A 16,949-nucleotide genomic window follows, 5' to 3' on the forward strand; every position below is an offset into this window, starting at 1 on the left:
ATTGGTTTTGCCATACATCAACATGAATTTGCCACAGGTATATACATGTTCCCCATCCCGAAGCCTCCTGCCTCCTCCCTCTCTGTACCATCCCTCTGGGTCGTCCCAGTGCACCAGCCCCAAGCATCCAGTATCATGCATGGTACCTGGACTGGCGATTCGTTTCATATATGATATTATACATGTTTCAATGTCATTCTCTCAAATCATCCCACCCTCTCCCTCTCCCACAGAGTCCAAAAGACTGTTCTCTACATCTGTGTCTCTTTTGCTGTCTCGCTTACAGGGTTATAGTTACCATCTTTCTAAATTCCATATATATGCGTTAGTATACTGTATTGGTATTTTTCTTTCTGGAAAGAAAAATTTTACATATTCACTCTGTATAATAGGCTCCAGTTTCATCCACCTCATTAGAACTGATTCAAATGCATTCTTTTTAATGGCTGAGTAATACTCCATTGTGTATATGTACCACAGCTTTCTTATCCATTCATCTGCTGATGGACATCTAGGTTGCTTCCATGTCCTGGCTATTATAAACAGTGCTGCGATGAACATTGGGATACACGTGTCTCTTTCAATTCTGGTTTCCTCAGTGTGTATGCCCAGCAGTGGGATTGCTGGGTTGTATGGCAGTTCTATTTCCAGTTTTTTAAGGAATCTCCACACTGTTCTCCATAGTGGCTGTACTAGTTTGCATTCCCACCAACAGTGTAAGAGGGTTCCCTTTTCTCCACACCCTCTCCAGCATTTATTGCTTGTAGACTTTTGGATCTCAGCCATTCTGACTGGCATGAAATGGTACCTCATTGTGGTTTTGATTTGCATTTCTCTGCTAATGAGTAATGTTGAGCATCTTTTCATGTGTTTGTTAGCCATCTGTATGTCTTCTTTGGAGAAATGTCTGTTGGTTCTTTGGCCCATTTTTTAATTGAGTCGTTAATTTTTCTAGAATTGAGCTGCAGGTGCTGCTTGTATATTTTTGAGATTAGTTGCTTGTCAGGTGCTTCAGTTGCTATTATTTTCTCCCATTCTGAAGGCTCTCTTTTCACCTTGCTTATAGTTTCCTTTGCTGTGCAGAAGCTTTTAAGTTTAATTAGGTCCCATTTGTTTATTTTTGCTTTTATTTCCAATATTCTGGGAGGTGGGTCATAGAGGATCCTGCTGTGATTTATGTCAGAGAGTGATTTGCCTATCTTTTCCTTTAGGAGTTTTATAGTTTCTGGTCTTATGTTTAGATCTTTAATCCATTTTGAATTTATTTTTGTGTATGGTGTTAGAAAGTGTTCTACTTTCATTCTTTTACAAGTGGTTGACCAGTTTTCCCAGCACCACTTGTTAAAGAGATTGTCTTTTCTCCATTGTATATTCTTGCCTCCTTTGTCAAAGATAAGGTGTCCATAGGTGCCTGGATTTATCTCTGGGCTTTCTATTTTGTTCCATTGATCTGTATTTCTGTCTTGTGCCAGTACCATACTGTCTTGATGACTGTGGCTTTGTAGTAGATCCTGAAGTCAGGCAGGTTGATTGCTCCAGTTCCATTCTTCTTTCTCAAGATTGCTTTGGCTATTAGAGGTTTTCTGTATTTCCATACAAATTGTGAAATTCTTTGTTCTAGCTCTGTGAAAAATACCATTGGTAGCTTGATAGGGATTGCATTGAATCTATAGATTGCTTTGGGTAGTCTACTCATTTTCACTATATTGATTCTTCCGATCCATGAACATGGTATATTTCTCCATCTATTAGTGTCCTCTTTGATTTCTTTCACCAGTGTTTTATAGTTTTCTATATATAGGTCTTTAGTATCTTTAGGTAGATACATTCCTAAGTATTTTATTCTTTTCATTGCAATGGTGAATGGAATTGTTTCCTTAATTTCTCTATTTTCTCATTATTATAGTGTATAGGAATGCAAGGGGTTTCTGCATGTTAATTTTATATCCTGAAACTTTACTATATTCATTGACTAGCTCTAGTAATTTTCTGGTGGAATCTTTAGGGTTTTCTATGTAGAGTATCGTGTCACATGCAAACAGTGAGAGTTTTACTTCTTCTTTTCCAGTGTGGATTCCTTTTATTTCTTTTTCTGCTCTGATTGCTGTGGCCAAAACTTCCAAAACTACGTTGAATAGTAGTGGTGAGAGTGGGCACCTTTGTCTTGTTCCTGACTTTAGGGGAAATGCTTTCAATTTTTCACCATTGAGGATAATGTTTGCTGTGAGTTTGTCATATATAGCTTTTATTATGTTGAGGTATGTTCCTTCTATTCCTGCTTTCTGGAGAGTTTTTATCATAAATGGATGTTGACTTTTGTCAATGGCTTTATCTACATCTATTGAGATAATCATATGGCTTTTATTTTTCAATTTGTTAATGTGGTGTATTATATTGATTGGTTTGCAGATAATAAAGAAGCCTTGCATCCCTGGGATAAAGCCCACTTGGTCATGGTATATGATCTTTTTAATGTGTTGTTGGATTCTGATTGCTAGAATTTTGTTAAGGATTTTTTTGCATCTATGTTCATCATTGATATTGGCCTGTAGTTTTCTTTTTTTGTGGCATCTTTGTTAGGTTTTGGTATTAGGGTGATGGTGACCTCATAGAATGAGTTTGGAAGTTTACCTTCCTCTGCAATTTTCTGGAAGAGTTTGAGTAGGATAGGTGTTAGCTCTTCTCTAAATTTTTGGTAGAATTCAGCTGTGAAGCTGTCTGGACCTGGGCTTTTGTTTGCTGGAAGATTTCTGGTTACAGTTTCAATTTCCGTGCTTGTGATGGGTTTGTTAAGATTTTCTATTTCTTCCTGGTCAAGTTTTGGAAAGTTGTACTTTTCTAAGAATTTGTCCATTTCTTCCACGTTGTCCATTTTATTGGCATATAATTGCTGAAAGTAGTCTCTTATGATCCTTTGTATTTCTGTGTTGTCTGTTGTGATCTCTCCATTTTCATTTCTCATTTTATTGATTTGCTTTTTCTCCCTTTGTTTCTTGATGAGTCTGGCTAATGGTTTCTCAATTTTATTTATCCTTTCAAAGAACCAGCTTTTGGCTTTGTTGATTTTTGCTATGATCTCTTTTGTTTCTTTTGCATTTATTTCTGCCCGAATTTTTAAGATTTCTTTCCTTCTACTAACCCTGGGGTTCTTCATTTCTTCCTTTTCTAGTTGCTTTAGGTGTAGAGTTAGGTTATTTATTTGACTTTTTTCTTGTTTCTTGAGGTATACCTGTATTGCTATGAACTTTCCCTTTAACACTGCTTTTACAGTGTCCCACAGGTTTTGGGTTGTTGTGTTTTCATTTTCATTCATTTCTATGCATATTTTGATTTCTTCTCTGATTTGTTGATTATTCAGCAGTGTGTTTTTCAGCCTCCATATGTTGGAATTTTTAATAGTTTTTTTCTCCTGTAATTGAGATCTAATCTTACTGCATTGTGGTCAGAAAAGATGCTTGGAATGATTTTAGTGTTTTTGAATTTACCAAGGCTATTTTTATGGCCCAGGATGTGATCTATCCTGGAGAAGGTTCCGTGTGAGCTTGAGAAAATGTTGAAATTCATTGTTTGGGGATGGAATGTCCTATAGATATCGATTAGGTCTAACTGGTCTATTGTATCGTTTAAAGTTTGTGTTTCCTTGTTAATTTTCTGTTTAGTTGATCTATCCATAGGTGTGAGTGGGGTATTAAAGTCTCCCACTATTATTGTGTTATTGTTAATTTCCCCTTTCATACTTGTTAGCATTTGTCTTACATATTGCAGTCCTCCTATGTTGGGTCATATATAAATATATATATATATTTATAATCATTATATCTTCTTCTTGGTTTCATCCCTAGGTCATTATGTAGTGTCCTTCTTTGTTTCTTTTCACAGCCTTTGTTTTAAAGTCTATTTTATCTGATATGAGTATTGCTACTCCTCCTTTCTTTTGGTCTCTATTTGCACGGAAAATCTTTTTCCAGCCCTTCACTTTCAGTCCCTATGTGTCCCCTGTTTTGGGGTGGGTCTCTTGTAGACAACATATATAGGGGTCTTGTTTTTGTATCCATTCGGCCAGTCTTTGTCTTTTGGTTTGGGCATTAAACCCATTTATGTTTAAGGTAATTATTGATAAGTATGATCCCGTTGCCATTTACTTTATTGTTTTGGATTCGAGTTTATACACCCTTTTTGTGTTTCCTGTCTAGAAGATATCCTTTAGCATTTGTTGGAGAGCTGGTTTGATGGTGCTGAATTCTCTCAGCTTTTGCTTGCCTGTAAAGCTTTTGATTTCTCCTTCATATTTGAATGAGATCCTTGCTGGATACAGTAATCTGGGCTGTAGGTTATTTTCTTTCATCACTTTAAGTATGTCTTGCAATTCCTTCCTGGCCTGAAGAGTTTCAGATTGAAAGATCAGCTGTTATCCTCATGGGAATCCCCTTGTGTGTTATTTGTTGTTTTTCCCTTGCTGCTTTTAATATTTGTTCTTTGTGTTTGATCTTTGTTAATTTGATTAATATGTGTCTTGGGGTGTTTTGCCTTGGGTTTATCTTGTTTGGGACTCTCTGGGTTTCCTGGACTTGGGTGATTATTTCCTTCCCCATTTTAGGGAAGTTTTCAATGATTATCTCCTCAAGTATTTTCTCATGGTCTTTCTTTTTGTCTTCTTCTTCTGGGACTCCTATGATTCAAATGTTGGGGCATTTAACACTGTCCTGGAGGTCCCTGAGATTGTCCTCATTTCTTTTAATTTGTTTTTCTTTTTTCCTCTCTGATTCATTTATTTCTACCATTCTATCTTCTACTTCACTAACCCTATCTTCTGCCTCTGTTATTCTACTATTTGTTGCGTCCAGAGTGTTTTTGATCTCATTTATTGCGTTATTCAGTATATAATGACTCTTTTTAAATTTCTTTTAGGTCCTTGTTAAACCTTTCTTGCATCTTCTCAATCTTTGTCTCCAGGCTATTTATCTGTGATTCCATTTTGATTTCAAGATTTTAGACCATTTTCACTATCATTATTCAGAATTCTTTATCAGGTAGATTCCCTATCTCTTCCTCTTTTGTTTGGTTTGGAGGGCAATTTATCCTGTTCCTTTACCTACTGGGTATTTTTCTGTCTCTTCATCTTGTTTATATTGCTGAGTTTGGGATGGCCTTTCTGTATTCTGGCACTTTGTGGAGTTCTCTTTATTGTGGAGTTTCCTCACTGTGAGTGGGGTTGTACAGGTGGCTTGTCAAGGTTTCTTGGTTAGGGAAGCTTGTGTCAGTGTTCTGGTGGGTGGAGCTGGATTTCTTCTCTCGGGAGTGCAATGAAGTGTTTAGTAATGAATTATGAGATGTCAATGGGTTTGGAGTAACTTTGGGCAGCCTGTATATTGAAGCTCAGGGCTGCGTTCCTGTGTTGCTGGAGAATTTGCATAGTACGTCTTGCTCTGGAACTTATTGGCCCTTGGGTGGTGCTTGGTTTCAGTGTAGGTATGGAGGCATCTGATGAGCTCCTGTCGATTAAAGTTCCCTGGGTCCGGAGTTCTCTGGTGTAATCAGGGTTTGGACTTAAGCCTCCTACTTCTGGTTTTCATTCTTATTTTTACAGTAGTCTCAAGACTTCTCCTTCTATACTGCACCATTGATAAAACATCTAGGTTAATGATGAAAAGTTTCTCCACAGTGAGGGACACCCAGAGAGAGTCACAGAGTTACATGGAGAAGAGAAGAGGGAAGAGGGAGTTAGAGGTGACACGAATGAGATGAGGTGTAATCAATAGGGGAGAGAGCAAGCTAGCCAGTAATCACTTTCTTATGTGCACTCCCCAACTGGACCACTCAGAGATGTTCATGGAGTTATACAGAGAAGAGAAGAGGGAGGAAGGAGACAGAGGTGGCCAGGAGGATAAAAGCGGGGAATGAAAAGGAGAGAGACAGATCCAGCCAGTAATCAGTTCCCTAAGTGTTCTTCACTGTCTAGAACACACAGAGATTCACAGAGTTGCGTAGAGAAGAGAGGGGATAGGGAGAAGACAGAGGCGACCTGGTGGAGAAAAAGGAGAGTCCAAAGAGGGAGAGAGCAGTCAAGCCAGTAGTCTTGCTCGCAAGTAAAAATGTGTACTGAAGATTGGGTTCTTAAAGGAACAAAATTGATAACAAATACCAAAAGGCAAAGACTAAAAATCTAGAGTAGAGTTTGGAATTTAAAAAGTACAATATTAAAGAAAAGAAGAAAAAAAAAAGAAAGAGAAAAAAGAAAAGAATAAAAAAACAAAGCCACAAAAATTATTAAAATATATATATATATATGAAGTTTGCTTTTAAAAAATAGGGTTTTTTTTTTTTTTTGCAAAGTACTAGTAGGTTATAAAAGTGAAAATTAAAGGAGTAATAGAGGATGTAAAAATTGAAAAATAATTAAAAAGAAAAATAATAAAAGAATGATTGTAAAAATATATCTAGGACTTTCTCTGGTGGTATTGTGGGTTTTGTGGGGTCAGCTCATTTTCGGATAGTTCCTTGGTCTGACTTGTATTTCTCAACATCTATAGGCCCCTTCCCATGTAGTTGGTACTAACTACAGGGTTTTAATCTATTGCACCTGTCACTTCCAAGGCGGTTCCCTCTGTTTTAGCTTCTTCTGTTTGCTGGTCTCTTCAGTGTCTGATTTCTGCCCTGACACAAAGGTGACGGTGGTGGACACTTTCTTTTAGGATCACTTGTTCAGTCACACTGTGGGGAGGGAGGGACACTACAAACAAATAACACTGGCTTGTGCTCTCAGTGCCTCAGCCACACTGGGCCTGCCCCAACTCACAGCGCATGTGCCCTTCCTGTCCACACTGCTCAGGCTCTATGTTGCTCCTCCAGGAACCATCCAAGGCTGGCCCTGGGCTTCATGCACCTCCCAGGTCTAAGCCGCTCAGGTTCAGGCACTCGGGTTGTCCTCAGAGGTGCAGACTCAGTTGGGCCTGCATTTTGTGCCCTTCCCAGGTCCGAGTAGCTCAGGTAATGAGATGTTTGGTGAGCGCAATTGCTGCGACTTATTGCCTCCCCTGTCCCTGCCGCTCAGTTTTCTGGGTGTACAACCAGCGCACCTTCTCAGTCAGATGTTGACTGTCCAGAACCCCAAGAAATCTTAGTTAGCAAAGAAGCCTGCTTGCAGTTTGGTAGATAATGTCTCTCTGGGGCTGCGATTGCCCCCTTTCTGACTCTGGCTGCCTGTCACTGGAGGGGCATGGTCTGCAGCCGGCTATCTCTGTTCAGTCCTTTATTCTATGCGCAGGCCTGGTGGTGTCTTAGGTTAGGGCTGGCTTTGCGCATGGTAGTTATCCCACAGTCTGATTTGCTAGCCCAACTTAGTTCTCTCAGAGTGCCCTTGGGGCATTCAGGCCCTGTCCTTACTCTAAGCCATGCAGCCCAAGCCTCCCTGCCCAGCCCCCACTTGCTAGTGGTGGGTACAGGTGTCTGAGCTGCTTCTCCGCTGGGGGAGTTACCGTTGGGCTCATAATCTATGGGTTTTAATTATTATTTTTTTTCCTCCCTGTTATGTTGCCCTCTGTGCTTCCAAGGCTTGCCACAGACTTGGCAGTGAGAGTGTTTCCTGGTGTTTGGAAACTTCTCTCTTTTTAAGACTCCCTTCCCAGAATGGAGCTGCATCCCTACCTCTTTTGTCTCTATTTTTTGTCTTTTATATTTTTTCCTACCTCCTTTCAAAGACAATGGGCTGCTTTTCTGGGTGCCTGATGTCCTCTGCTGGCATTCAGAAGTTGTTTTGTGGATTTTACTCGGTGTTTAAATGTTCTTTTGATGAATTTGTGGGGGAGAAAGTGGTCTCCCCATCCTATTTCTCTGCCATCTTAGGACTGCCCCTTCCATTTTGATTTTTAAATGCATTCTTTTTTAATGGTTAGAGCAGATGTACATGTTTGATAGGCCACAAAACAGGTTATTGTATTTAGCATAAAGTTTAATTTAAATCATGTATAAGCCAGAGTGTCCTACCCATATGTAAATATATGAATATATTTTTCATCAGAACTCATATGGGCTCTGCGGAACCCCCCTTCATCTTCAAGCCAGCAATGGTGCATTGTATTCTGCTTTTGTTTCTAATCACTCCAATTACCTCTTCTGCCACCAACTAGAGAAGACTGCATGGAAAGGGCTTGTGTGATTATGTAATGCCCACTTGGGTAATCTCACTTTCTTAAAGTAGCCTGTGCCATAAGACATAATCTAAACACAGGATCAACATTCATCGTGCTCATAGGTCCAGGGACTATGCAGTGTGAACACCAAGGGAGAGAATTCTTAGAGTTCATAATTCTACTTACCATTAGCACCATCACTGAAACCTTGTCTTTCTGTCTACCTTTGTCCATCCTACAAGTTACAAAAATCTCTTAGAGGAAAACCAGCCCAACTGTAATTTATAAGCACAAGTACAAAATTTCTGTTCCTATATTTTCACACAATCAAACCCTCAATGAAACAAGAATTCAGAAAAAGTTCAAAACTCTGTTCAGTGTATACTTCACTCACTATGTTAGGCAGTTGATTTGCTATGTGTATATTTTATTTAAAGCACCTAGTATGCATAAGAAAGCCTACTTCAAATCATATTGAACTTGCTATTTTTCATTGTTGATGGATTTATCACTATTAATCCTACTACTGTTAAAGGAACAATGAAATCCACATCTGCCAACCCACCATTTCACAGATGCTGACACAGAGACAAGAAAGTTAAGGGACTTCCTATAAGTCACACAGAGTTGGTCATACCTGGGACTAAAGCTAGTCTCCTGACTCTATATCTATTATTCTGTGTCTCATGTGTGCCGATGTTGTCCCATTGCTTCCTTCAAGAGGATCACAGTTGGATGTTTTCTTCTAACAGCTCCTTTCTATTGCATTTCTCCTTGTTTTTCCAACAGATCATGATCAAGAAAAAGAAAGATGATTTCTTGTTGCAAAATGAAGAAGCATCTGTCAGATATTGTCAGGCTGAGCTTAAAAAGCTTTCAGAGCCCTTAATGACGAGTATTTCAGAGGGAACTTTCTTTGTCCCTGGAGGATATCATTGCTACTTAGAAGCAAGGAACAAGTTTGAAGAGAACTATAAACTCATTCCCAGGAAAGGAGTTAAGGTGAGGAGTAAGGGGTTTGGGAAAGAACAACAGATTTGAGTCCAAGGGTTTTTGTTGGTTATTTTGAAATTCTAAGACCATAGCACAACTTTTGTAGAGAAAGGAGAGCATGGCAATATCTTCACATTTTCAGCTTTTATATCTACAGCATGTTAGCTACTCTTCAACAAACCAGAAATATTTCTACCCAAAGACAGGACTTATTATCAAGGATCTAGATGAAAGAGACTATTCCTTTTATTCAAACAATGTACTAGGTTTTGCAAAACACCAATTCAAATAGATACCCGCATCCCAAAGTTCATAGCAGCATTATTTACAATAGCCAAGATATGGAAGCAACCTAAATATCCATCAACAGATGAATGGATAAAGAAGATGTGGAGTGTGCATATATATGAATGCTACTTACTCAGTTATTAAAAAAATAAAAGGACGAAATTTTGCCATGTGTGGCAACATGGATTGACTTATACTAAGAGAAATAAGTTAAACAGGGAAAGACAAATACTGATGATATCACTTATACTTGACATCCAAAGCTACAGCAAACTAGTAAACATAACAAAGAAGAAGATTCACAGACATAGAGGACAAATTATTTGTTACTAATGTGGAGTGGGGGCAATACAGGAGGGAGGGTGTGAGGTACAAATGATTGGGTGTAAGATAGGCTACAAAGATGTATTGCAAAGTATAGGGAATATAGCCAATATTTTGTAGTAACCTTAAATGCAGTGTAACCTTTAAAAATTGCATAAAAATAAAATAACAAAATTTTAAAAAGAAATTTCCCTCAAATGGGCTTTCTGCAAAGAATAGGGAAAATTAAAGAAAAGCTGCTATTTTCAAGAAGCTTATGGTCTTACCTGAGACGGACATGTAAATAGTCAATGGATATGGTGGGACAATGGTTATTATATACATTGATAGGGATGAGTGATAGTGATGGTGGTGGTGATGATGACGATGGCTGATGTATGTTAAGCACTCACTACATCAACTGTACCTTAGGTGATTTGGTTGGATTATCAATTTAGTCCTCAGAATAATATAAATTAGATACTGCTATCATCTTTATTATAAAGTTGAGAAATATGACATGGGGAGGATGTACTAAGTTGCCCAAGATCACACAACTGTCAAGTAGTAGTGCTTACAGGGCAGCTGTTTTGTTCCTGGAAGCCATTCAGAACTCAGAATAAAGCTTAAGAATGCTTCCTGGAAGAGGAGGTAAAGGCCACAAGTTGGACTGTCAGTAAATGGTATCCAGTAAAGAAAGAGTAGATGAGCATTAGAAGAAAAACAATGTGCAGAGACTACAGCTGCAAGCAGTCGAGGATTGGTGTCTGTACAATTGCACAGAATTACAGGATCTTTAACCACTGTGGGGCCCCAAGAAGGATGAAGAACATATAGGGACACAGTCTGTAGGTTTACTGAACAATAATTTCCACAGCAAGACTCTAGTCTTTGCTGCCTGATGAGTCTTTGCTTCTTGTTGTTTTCTCAGGCAAACCAGGTCCTCCAAAGCTTCCTGCAGTCGCAGGCAGGAGTAGAGAAAGCCATCCTGAAGGCAGACCAGGCCCTCACTGATGGGGACAAGGCCATGGCAGGTACAGGGAGGACTGGGCTCTCAGAGGGGAAGGTGGTTCCTGTGCTGCCCTTTGGCAGGTGTGGGAGCAAACTCTTCCTGGAACCAGAGCTTCCTCTTCTTCTGTGGAACCTCTCTGCTACATGTGGAAATAACCAGGGGAGTTTGGGTTTTATGTACATCCAATCAGGTCTTCTACCTCATATGCTGAAGCAGGTTGTCTAATGTGGTAGCAGGAACAGTCAGACTCCTTCCCACCAATTTAATATCATTTTAGTCTTTGAGCTCAGGAAGGTATAGCTCAGCATAACTGTTATTTATTTAAAACTCTTGTGAAACAGAGGAATGTACAAAGAGACAAGAAGCAGAGATGAAACAGGATCTGCTAACACAGGAACTGAATGATGAGAAGCAAAAAATGGAGGCCCAAGAGAGAAGCTGTAAGGAAAATGTAGCCCAGTTGAAAGAGAAGTTGATGATGGAAAGAGAAAACCTTCTAAGAGAGCAGGAAGCAGTGCTGGCACACAAGCTGAAGGTAAGTCCAGATGGGCGTGGGCAGAGTCTGATAGGCAAAATGCTAGTTTCTCTATAATAAAGGGACAGAAATATGACCTATAGTCAGATCCCAGACAGAAATCCAAAGACATATGTTTAATGTAAATATCAAAGAGATGTGGATCGTGCTGAAGCCTCACCTCTGTAAGACTCACCTCTGTAAGACTCAGCACTTTCTGTACTGTTAGGGTCTGGAAGGGAAAATAACATGGTCCAGGCTCCTGAACTGCTGTTTGTGGTGATTACAGTGTCATATTTGCCCCAACATGAATAGGACTTCAGTGTTAGAGTCGTTAGAATTTTTGGTACAACCATCAGAGACCTGGAATAGTTCCATCTGCTCTTGAAGGTATCAGATTGTGCCTGGTATGATATATGGGATGCTGAAAGCTCTAAAATTTGCTACATTTATTTCCAGATCTGCCTGATTCATTTTACACACCTAGAGTAAATATATTCTTTGTTCAAACCTGGAGTTTGATAGTCAGTGTCCTAAAGAGGGTCAGCAGATCTCATTATTTGTGACATGAGTTGTGGCCATTTTATCTCAGGGGAACTGAGAAATATTCAGAATTCACCTACATTCCCTCCCAGAGTGCATTCTTAGGGCTGAAACACATCACTGGTATAGCTTTAAGGCCTGACTGAGGAACAGATCCTCCCTACCCAGGGAGATGGTGCAGAGCTTGGGTTGGCAGCCCACAGGCACAGACTGGCAGCAGATGTGGCCTATTAGCAACAAGGCTACACAGCAGGAGGTGAGTGGTGAGCAAGCAAGTGAGCAGAGCCTCATCTGTATTTACAGCCACTCCCCATCACTCACATTACCGCCTGAACTCTGTCCCCTGTCAGATCAGTGGCGGCATTAGATTCTCAGAGGAGCCTGAACCCGACCGTGAACTGTGCATGCAGGGGGTCTAGGTTGTGTGTTCCTTATGAGAATCTAATGCCTGATGATCTGAGCTGGAGCTGAGGCAGTGATGCAGGGGAGTGACTGCAAATTCATATTACCATTAGCAGAGAGGTTTGACTGCACAAAGCCATCATAAATCAATTGCTGGCAGACTCATATCAAAACCCTATCAGTGAGTGGCAAGTGACAATTAATTAAGCTGCATCTAGTGGCAGGTTCTATACTGGCAAGAGTTGATGTACTTCAATTGTGCATCTGGTGGCAGGTTTCAAATAAGAATCCAACACTTATTTTAGGCCATATATGGCCCACTGATTATTTTATTTACCACTTCTGTCCCCACCTCTTTTCCACACTGCTCACTTGTCTCAATCACAGTTTTGGTGAGCTCACAAGCTAAGCCTAGCCAAAATAAGTTAAAAAAAAAAAAATGTCACTGGACAGCTTCTTTGAAAAGGGGGAAAGACCCAATGATGAGACCCCAGAAGACACTAAGACTGCCAACAAAATGAAAGTTGCATTTAAAAGAAATTACCAGAAGTCCTACTTAAATTACAGGTTCATTGCAATAGGTGGTTCAGATTCTCCAACCCACTCTGCATAAGATGTAGGGACCAGGTACACATTGAAGCCATGAAACCTTCAAAACTGATTCCCCACATAGAAACCAAGCCCTCTGCATTGAAGGACAAGCTTTTGTAGTTTTTCAAAAGAAAAAAAATGTGAACAAGAAGAACAGAAGCAGTTATTGAAGGCTACCACTTCATCAAACGTGTCTGCACTGAAAGCATCATTCTTAGTGGCTAACCACACGCTTGAGCTAAGAAGAGTTGGTGAAGAGTTGATCCTGCCAACTGCCAAGGACATTTGTCAGGAACTTTTAGGAGAGGCTGCAGTTCAGAAGATGGCACGTGTTCCTCTTTTGGCTAGCACTGAAACTAGATGAATTTTTGAAATAGCAGAGGGCATTGAGGCACAATTGTTAGAGGTTAATGAGTCACAGTGGTATGCAATCCAGGCTGACAAGTCTATGAATGTTGACAACAAAGCAACAGTCTTGTTTTTGAGGAATCTATTTTTCAGAGGATGAGAGGATGTGCATGCAGATATGTTATGTGCAGTTTTGTTGCCAACCAACACCACAACCACAGAACTATTCAAGTCTTTGAATGATTACACATCAGGACACCTGAATTGGGCATCTGTGTTGGTATGTGCATGGATGGAGTGGCTGCCATGACTGAATGGCTTTCTCGATTCACTATTCAGGTCAAAGAGCTCACTTCTGAATGTGAGTCTACGCACTGTGTTATCCTTAGAGAAATGCTGGCTAGATGAAAAATGTCACCTGAATGTAACAACATTTTGCACGATGTGATTAAAATTGTCAACCACATTAAAATATCTGCCCTTAACTCATGTCTGTTTGCCTAGCTCTGTGAGGAAACAGATGTAGAGCACACACATCTCTTATACACAAAAGTGGGATAGCTTTCTAAACGTAGGTCCTGGGCCAGAGTTTTTGAGTTAAGAGAGCCACTCCAGAGATTCCTTTTAGAAAGACAGCACTGGCGGCACATTTCAGTGACACAGAATGGGTTGTGACCCAAACTTGCTTACTTGTGTGACATATTCAACAAAATCTGTCAACTTCATGGGAGAATGACAACTGTGTTCAAGTCAGCAGATAAAGTGGCTGCATTCAAAGGCAAACTGTAAGTATGCAGATGATGGGTGAACACTGGGATTTTTGGCATGTTTCAAACATTAGCAGAGATTTTGAAAAAGAATGAGCCAGGGCCTCTTTCTCCCAACCGGTGTGTGAACACCTATCTCGGCTTTCCAAACAGTTTGAACATCACTTCCCAAACACAAAAGACTCCTAAACCGGAAAGGAAAGAATCCGAAACGCATTTGTGAATAACCAAATGAATCAACTTTATCCATTGTAGAACAGGATGAATTTGCATGAAATCCCAAACGACAGTGGCCTTAAAAGTATGTTTGAGATAGCTTCAAATGTCAAATACTTTCCAGATTAATGGCAAAGTGAAATATCCTGAGGTTGCCACAAAAGCACTGAAAAGCCTGCTTCCATTTCATCATCCTGTCTTCACTAAGCAGGGTTTTTTGCAGTAACAGCAACTGAAATTATATTGCCTAGTAGACTGGATATAAGCAACACATTTCAGACATCACTGTCTCCCATCCCCTCAGATGCAACCATCTGGTTGCAGGAAAACAAACTCGGGGCTCCCTCTGATTCTGCTTTATAGTGAGTTGTGTAATTATTCCATTATATATCATGATGTAATAATAATAGGAATAGTGTGCACATAGATACAATATGCTTGAATCATCCTGAAACCATTCCCCCCTACTCCGGTCTGTAGAAAAATTGTCTTCCATGAAATTGGTTCCTGGTGCCTAAAAGGTTGGGGTCACTGATTTAGGTAAATCCTGGGAAGCTGTAAACTCTAAATATTCTCTCTACCCACCCACATCCAAACATTTAGAAATATTGGACAAACTCATCAAAAAGCATCTAAGGCCATATAGAAATAGACACAGGTGCTGAGCTCCTGTAGTTATTAGATATAAAACTCTGATGTTTTGATATTTTCAACAGGGCACTGTCTTCTTTTTACAGATGCAAAAAGAAATGCTTACTGAAGGATTTGAAAGGAAAGCCAGTGAATTACATATTGAGATACTTCAACTACAAAAGGAAATCAAAAGAACTAAAAATGATAGGCACTTTGAAATTTTAAAAATTCTGACAGCATTTGGCCTTATGTTAGCATTCTCACTATTTAAATTTTTTATGCGTGTATAGATATGATGGATCTCAGGTGAGTTGTTAAATGAGCTGACAACTCCTGTTAAGTACATGAAAAAAAACTTCATGTAAGGGTGGCTCATCCTTGAAGTATATGTCACAGTAGTTTCAGTCAAGAAAAGTTTAAAAATAAGAAATTATTACCAAAGAATCAGGGCCTGATATCTAAATATCTAAATAATTTTGATTGACTTGGTTGATTTAAAGAAATGGAAAATGAGTTAAAAGATAATGATTGATTCATAGCAAAGTTTTCAGCAAAGCATAAAGAGAAGGGACAGTCACCTATGATATAGATATGGAGAGAGTTTCTTTAGACTCGATCTAACAACCCCACATAAATCAGCAAGGAAAGGGCAACAACCACATTTTTTAAATGGGTAAACATATAAGAAGATAATTAAAATGTTTACCTTTGCTGATTATAAAAGGTATGCAAAGTATAATTAGGAGATAACTGTGTCACCTCTCAGTGGGCCAAGAAGTATAGTTTTGACAGGACACTGGCCTGGCAAGGGTTACAGGAAATTGGCAGCCTGATATTTGCTAGGAAGAGTGCAGATTGATACAGATGTATACTAAAATTTAAATGCAAACACTGTTGATCCAGCAAGTTCTCACTTAGGGATTTATCTTAAACATTTATGTACCCAAGCTGAATATGGAATGAATGGTGGTACATTTATTGAAGGATTGTTGTAATTCCAAAAGACTGGAAACATCTTTAAAGTCCCCCTATCACATACTAGTGAGGTAAATGCTGAGACACAATTACACAGGAATGCTCTATATCACTAAAGTGAAAAGGAAGCTGTATTTGTGGTAACGTGAGAAAATCTCCAAGATGTATCATAAGTAAATAAATAAATAAAGATGCAGAAAGTGTGTAAATTGCATTACTGATTTAAAACATAATCAATGTATGAATATATTATCTTCTATCTCTGGAAACATGAAAGAAACTGGTATCCATGAGCAAAATAGGAATGGACCTGCATATTTGAGACAAAAAATACCTGACATATTCTTCTGTGGGCTTTATATTTTGTATGATTTATCACCTATTCAAACATAAATAGAATTATTAACATTAAATAAGAAATAATAATACATGGGATGGAATAGTTGTTATGACAAGATGCAAGTGTTGAATACTGTGAGAAATAAAAAGTCAACTCCGCAGGAGGAATCTACTTATTAGAGCAGGAAGCAGAAAGCACCAGATGTGTATCATACTGTTGTTGTCATTAAGGCTTTGAACTTCTAGTCCCTAAGTGATTTTTAGGTATAAAGTCTGCTGGAATGTTATGACCTCCAAATTCCTGCTACACCTTATGAAGACAGTGTGTTCAAAGAAGAGGTTTTCTTCAATTTCAACACAACATTTAAGAATTCTTCTCAGCTGTCTAATGCTAGGCCTTGTGCTTAAAATGAACTGGGCGTGGTGTCCCTTCTCTGCGCCCCCATTGTACCATGTTTCACTCAGACCACAGGATTTTTATATAATTTCGACATTGAAATGACTTGTTTACATTTTATCTCCTCTACCACCTCATGCGGAGAAGGTAATGGCACCCCACTCCAGCACTGTTGCCTGGAAAATCCCATGGCCGGAGGATCCTGGTGGGCTGCAGTCCATGGGGTCGCTAAGAGTCAGACACGACTGAGCGATTCACTTTCACTTTTCACTTTCACGCACTGGAGAAGGAAATGGCAACCCACTCCAGTGTTCTTGCCTGGAGAATCCCAGGCACGGGGGAGCCTTGTGGGCTGCCATCTATGGGGTCACAAGAGTCGGACATGACTGAAGCGACTTAGCAGCAACCGCCTCATGATCCTGTCTACTAGATGATTTTCACTGTATACTTAGCTCCCACCACAAAGACCACCACTGAGACTTCAGGTGTTCAAACAATA

At 39.5% G+C, this 16,949-nt stretch overlaps 1 protein-coding gene across 3 annotated transcripts in view; it reads left to right on the forward strand.

The window, feature by feature from the left end:
* The window catches only part of LOC113889642 (guanylate-binding protein 4-like), a 56,335-nt gene extending 40,412 nt beyond the window's left edge, over positions 1-15,923 (forward strand). The window contains exons 8-11 of one of the 3 annotated variants that reach the window (XM_027536621.1): positions 8,919-9,131; positions 10,645-10,747; positions 11,067-11,260; positions 14,844-15,917. In XM_027536621.1, the coding sequence (XP_027392422.1) occupies positions 8,919-9,131; positions 10,645-10,747; positions 11,067-11,260; positions 14,844-15,029 (696 nt within the window). In that variant the 3' untranslated portion in view covers positions 15,030-15,917. Of the gene's footprint in view, positions 1-8,918; positions 9,132-10,644; positions 10,748-11,066; positions 11,261-12,751; positions 13,613-14,843 lie in introns of those variants that run through there. The other 2 variants (XM_027536620.1, XM_027536622.1) reach the window with 2 other exon arrangements.
* Positions 15,924-16,949: the final 1,026 nt, after the last annotated feature.

Source organism: Bos indicus x Bos taurus, chromosome 3, assembly GCF_003369695.1.
Source record: "Bos indicus x Bos taurus breed Angus x Brahman F1 hybrid chromosome 3, Bos_hybrid_MaternalHap_v2.0, whole genome shotgun sequence".
Lineage (NCBI taxonomy): Eukaryota > Metazoa > Chordata > Mammalia > Artiodactyla > Bovidae > Bos > Bos indicus x Bos taurus.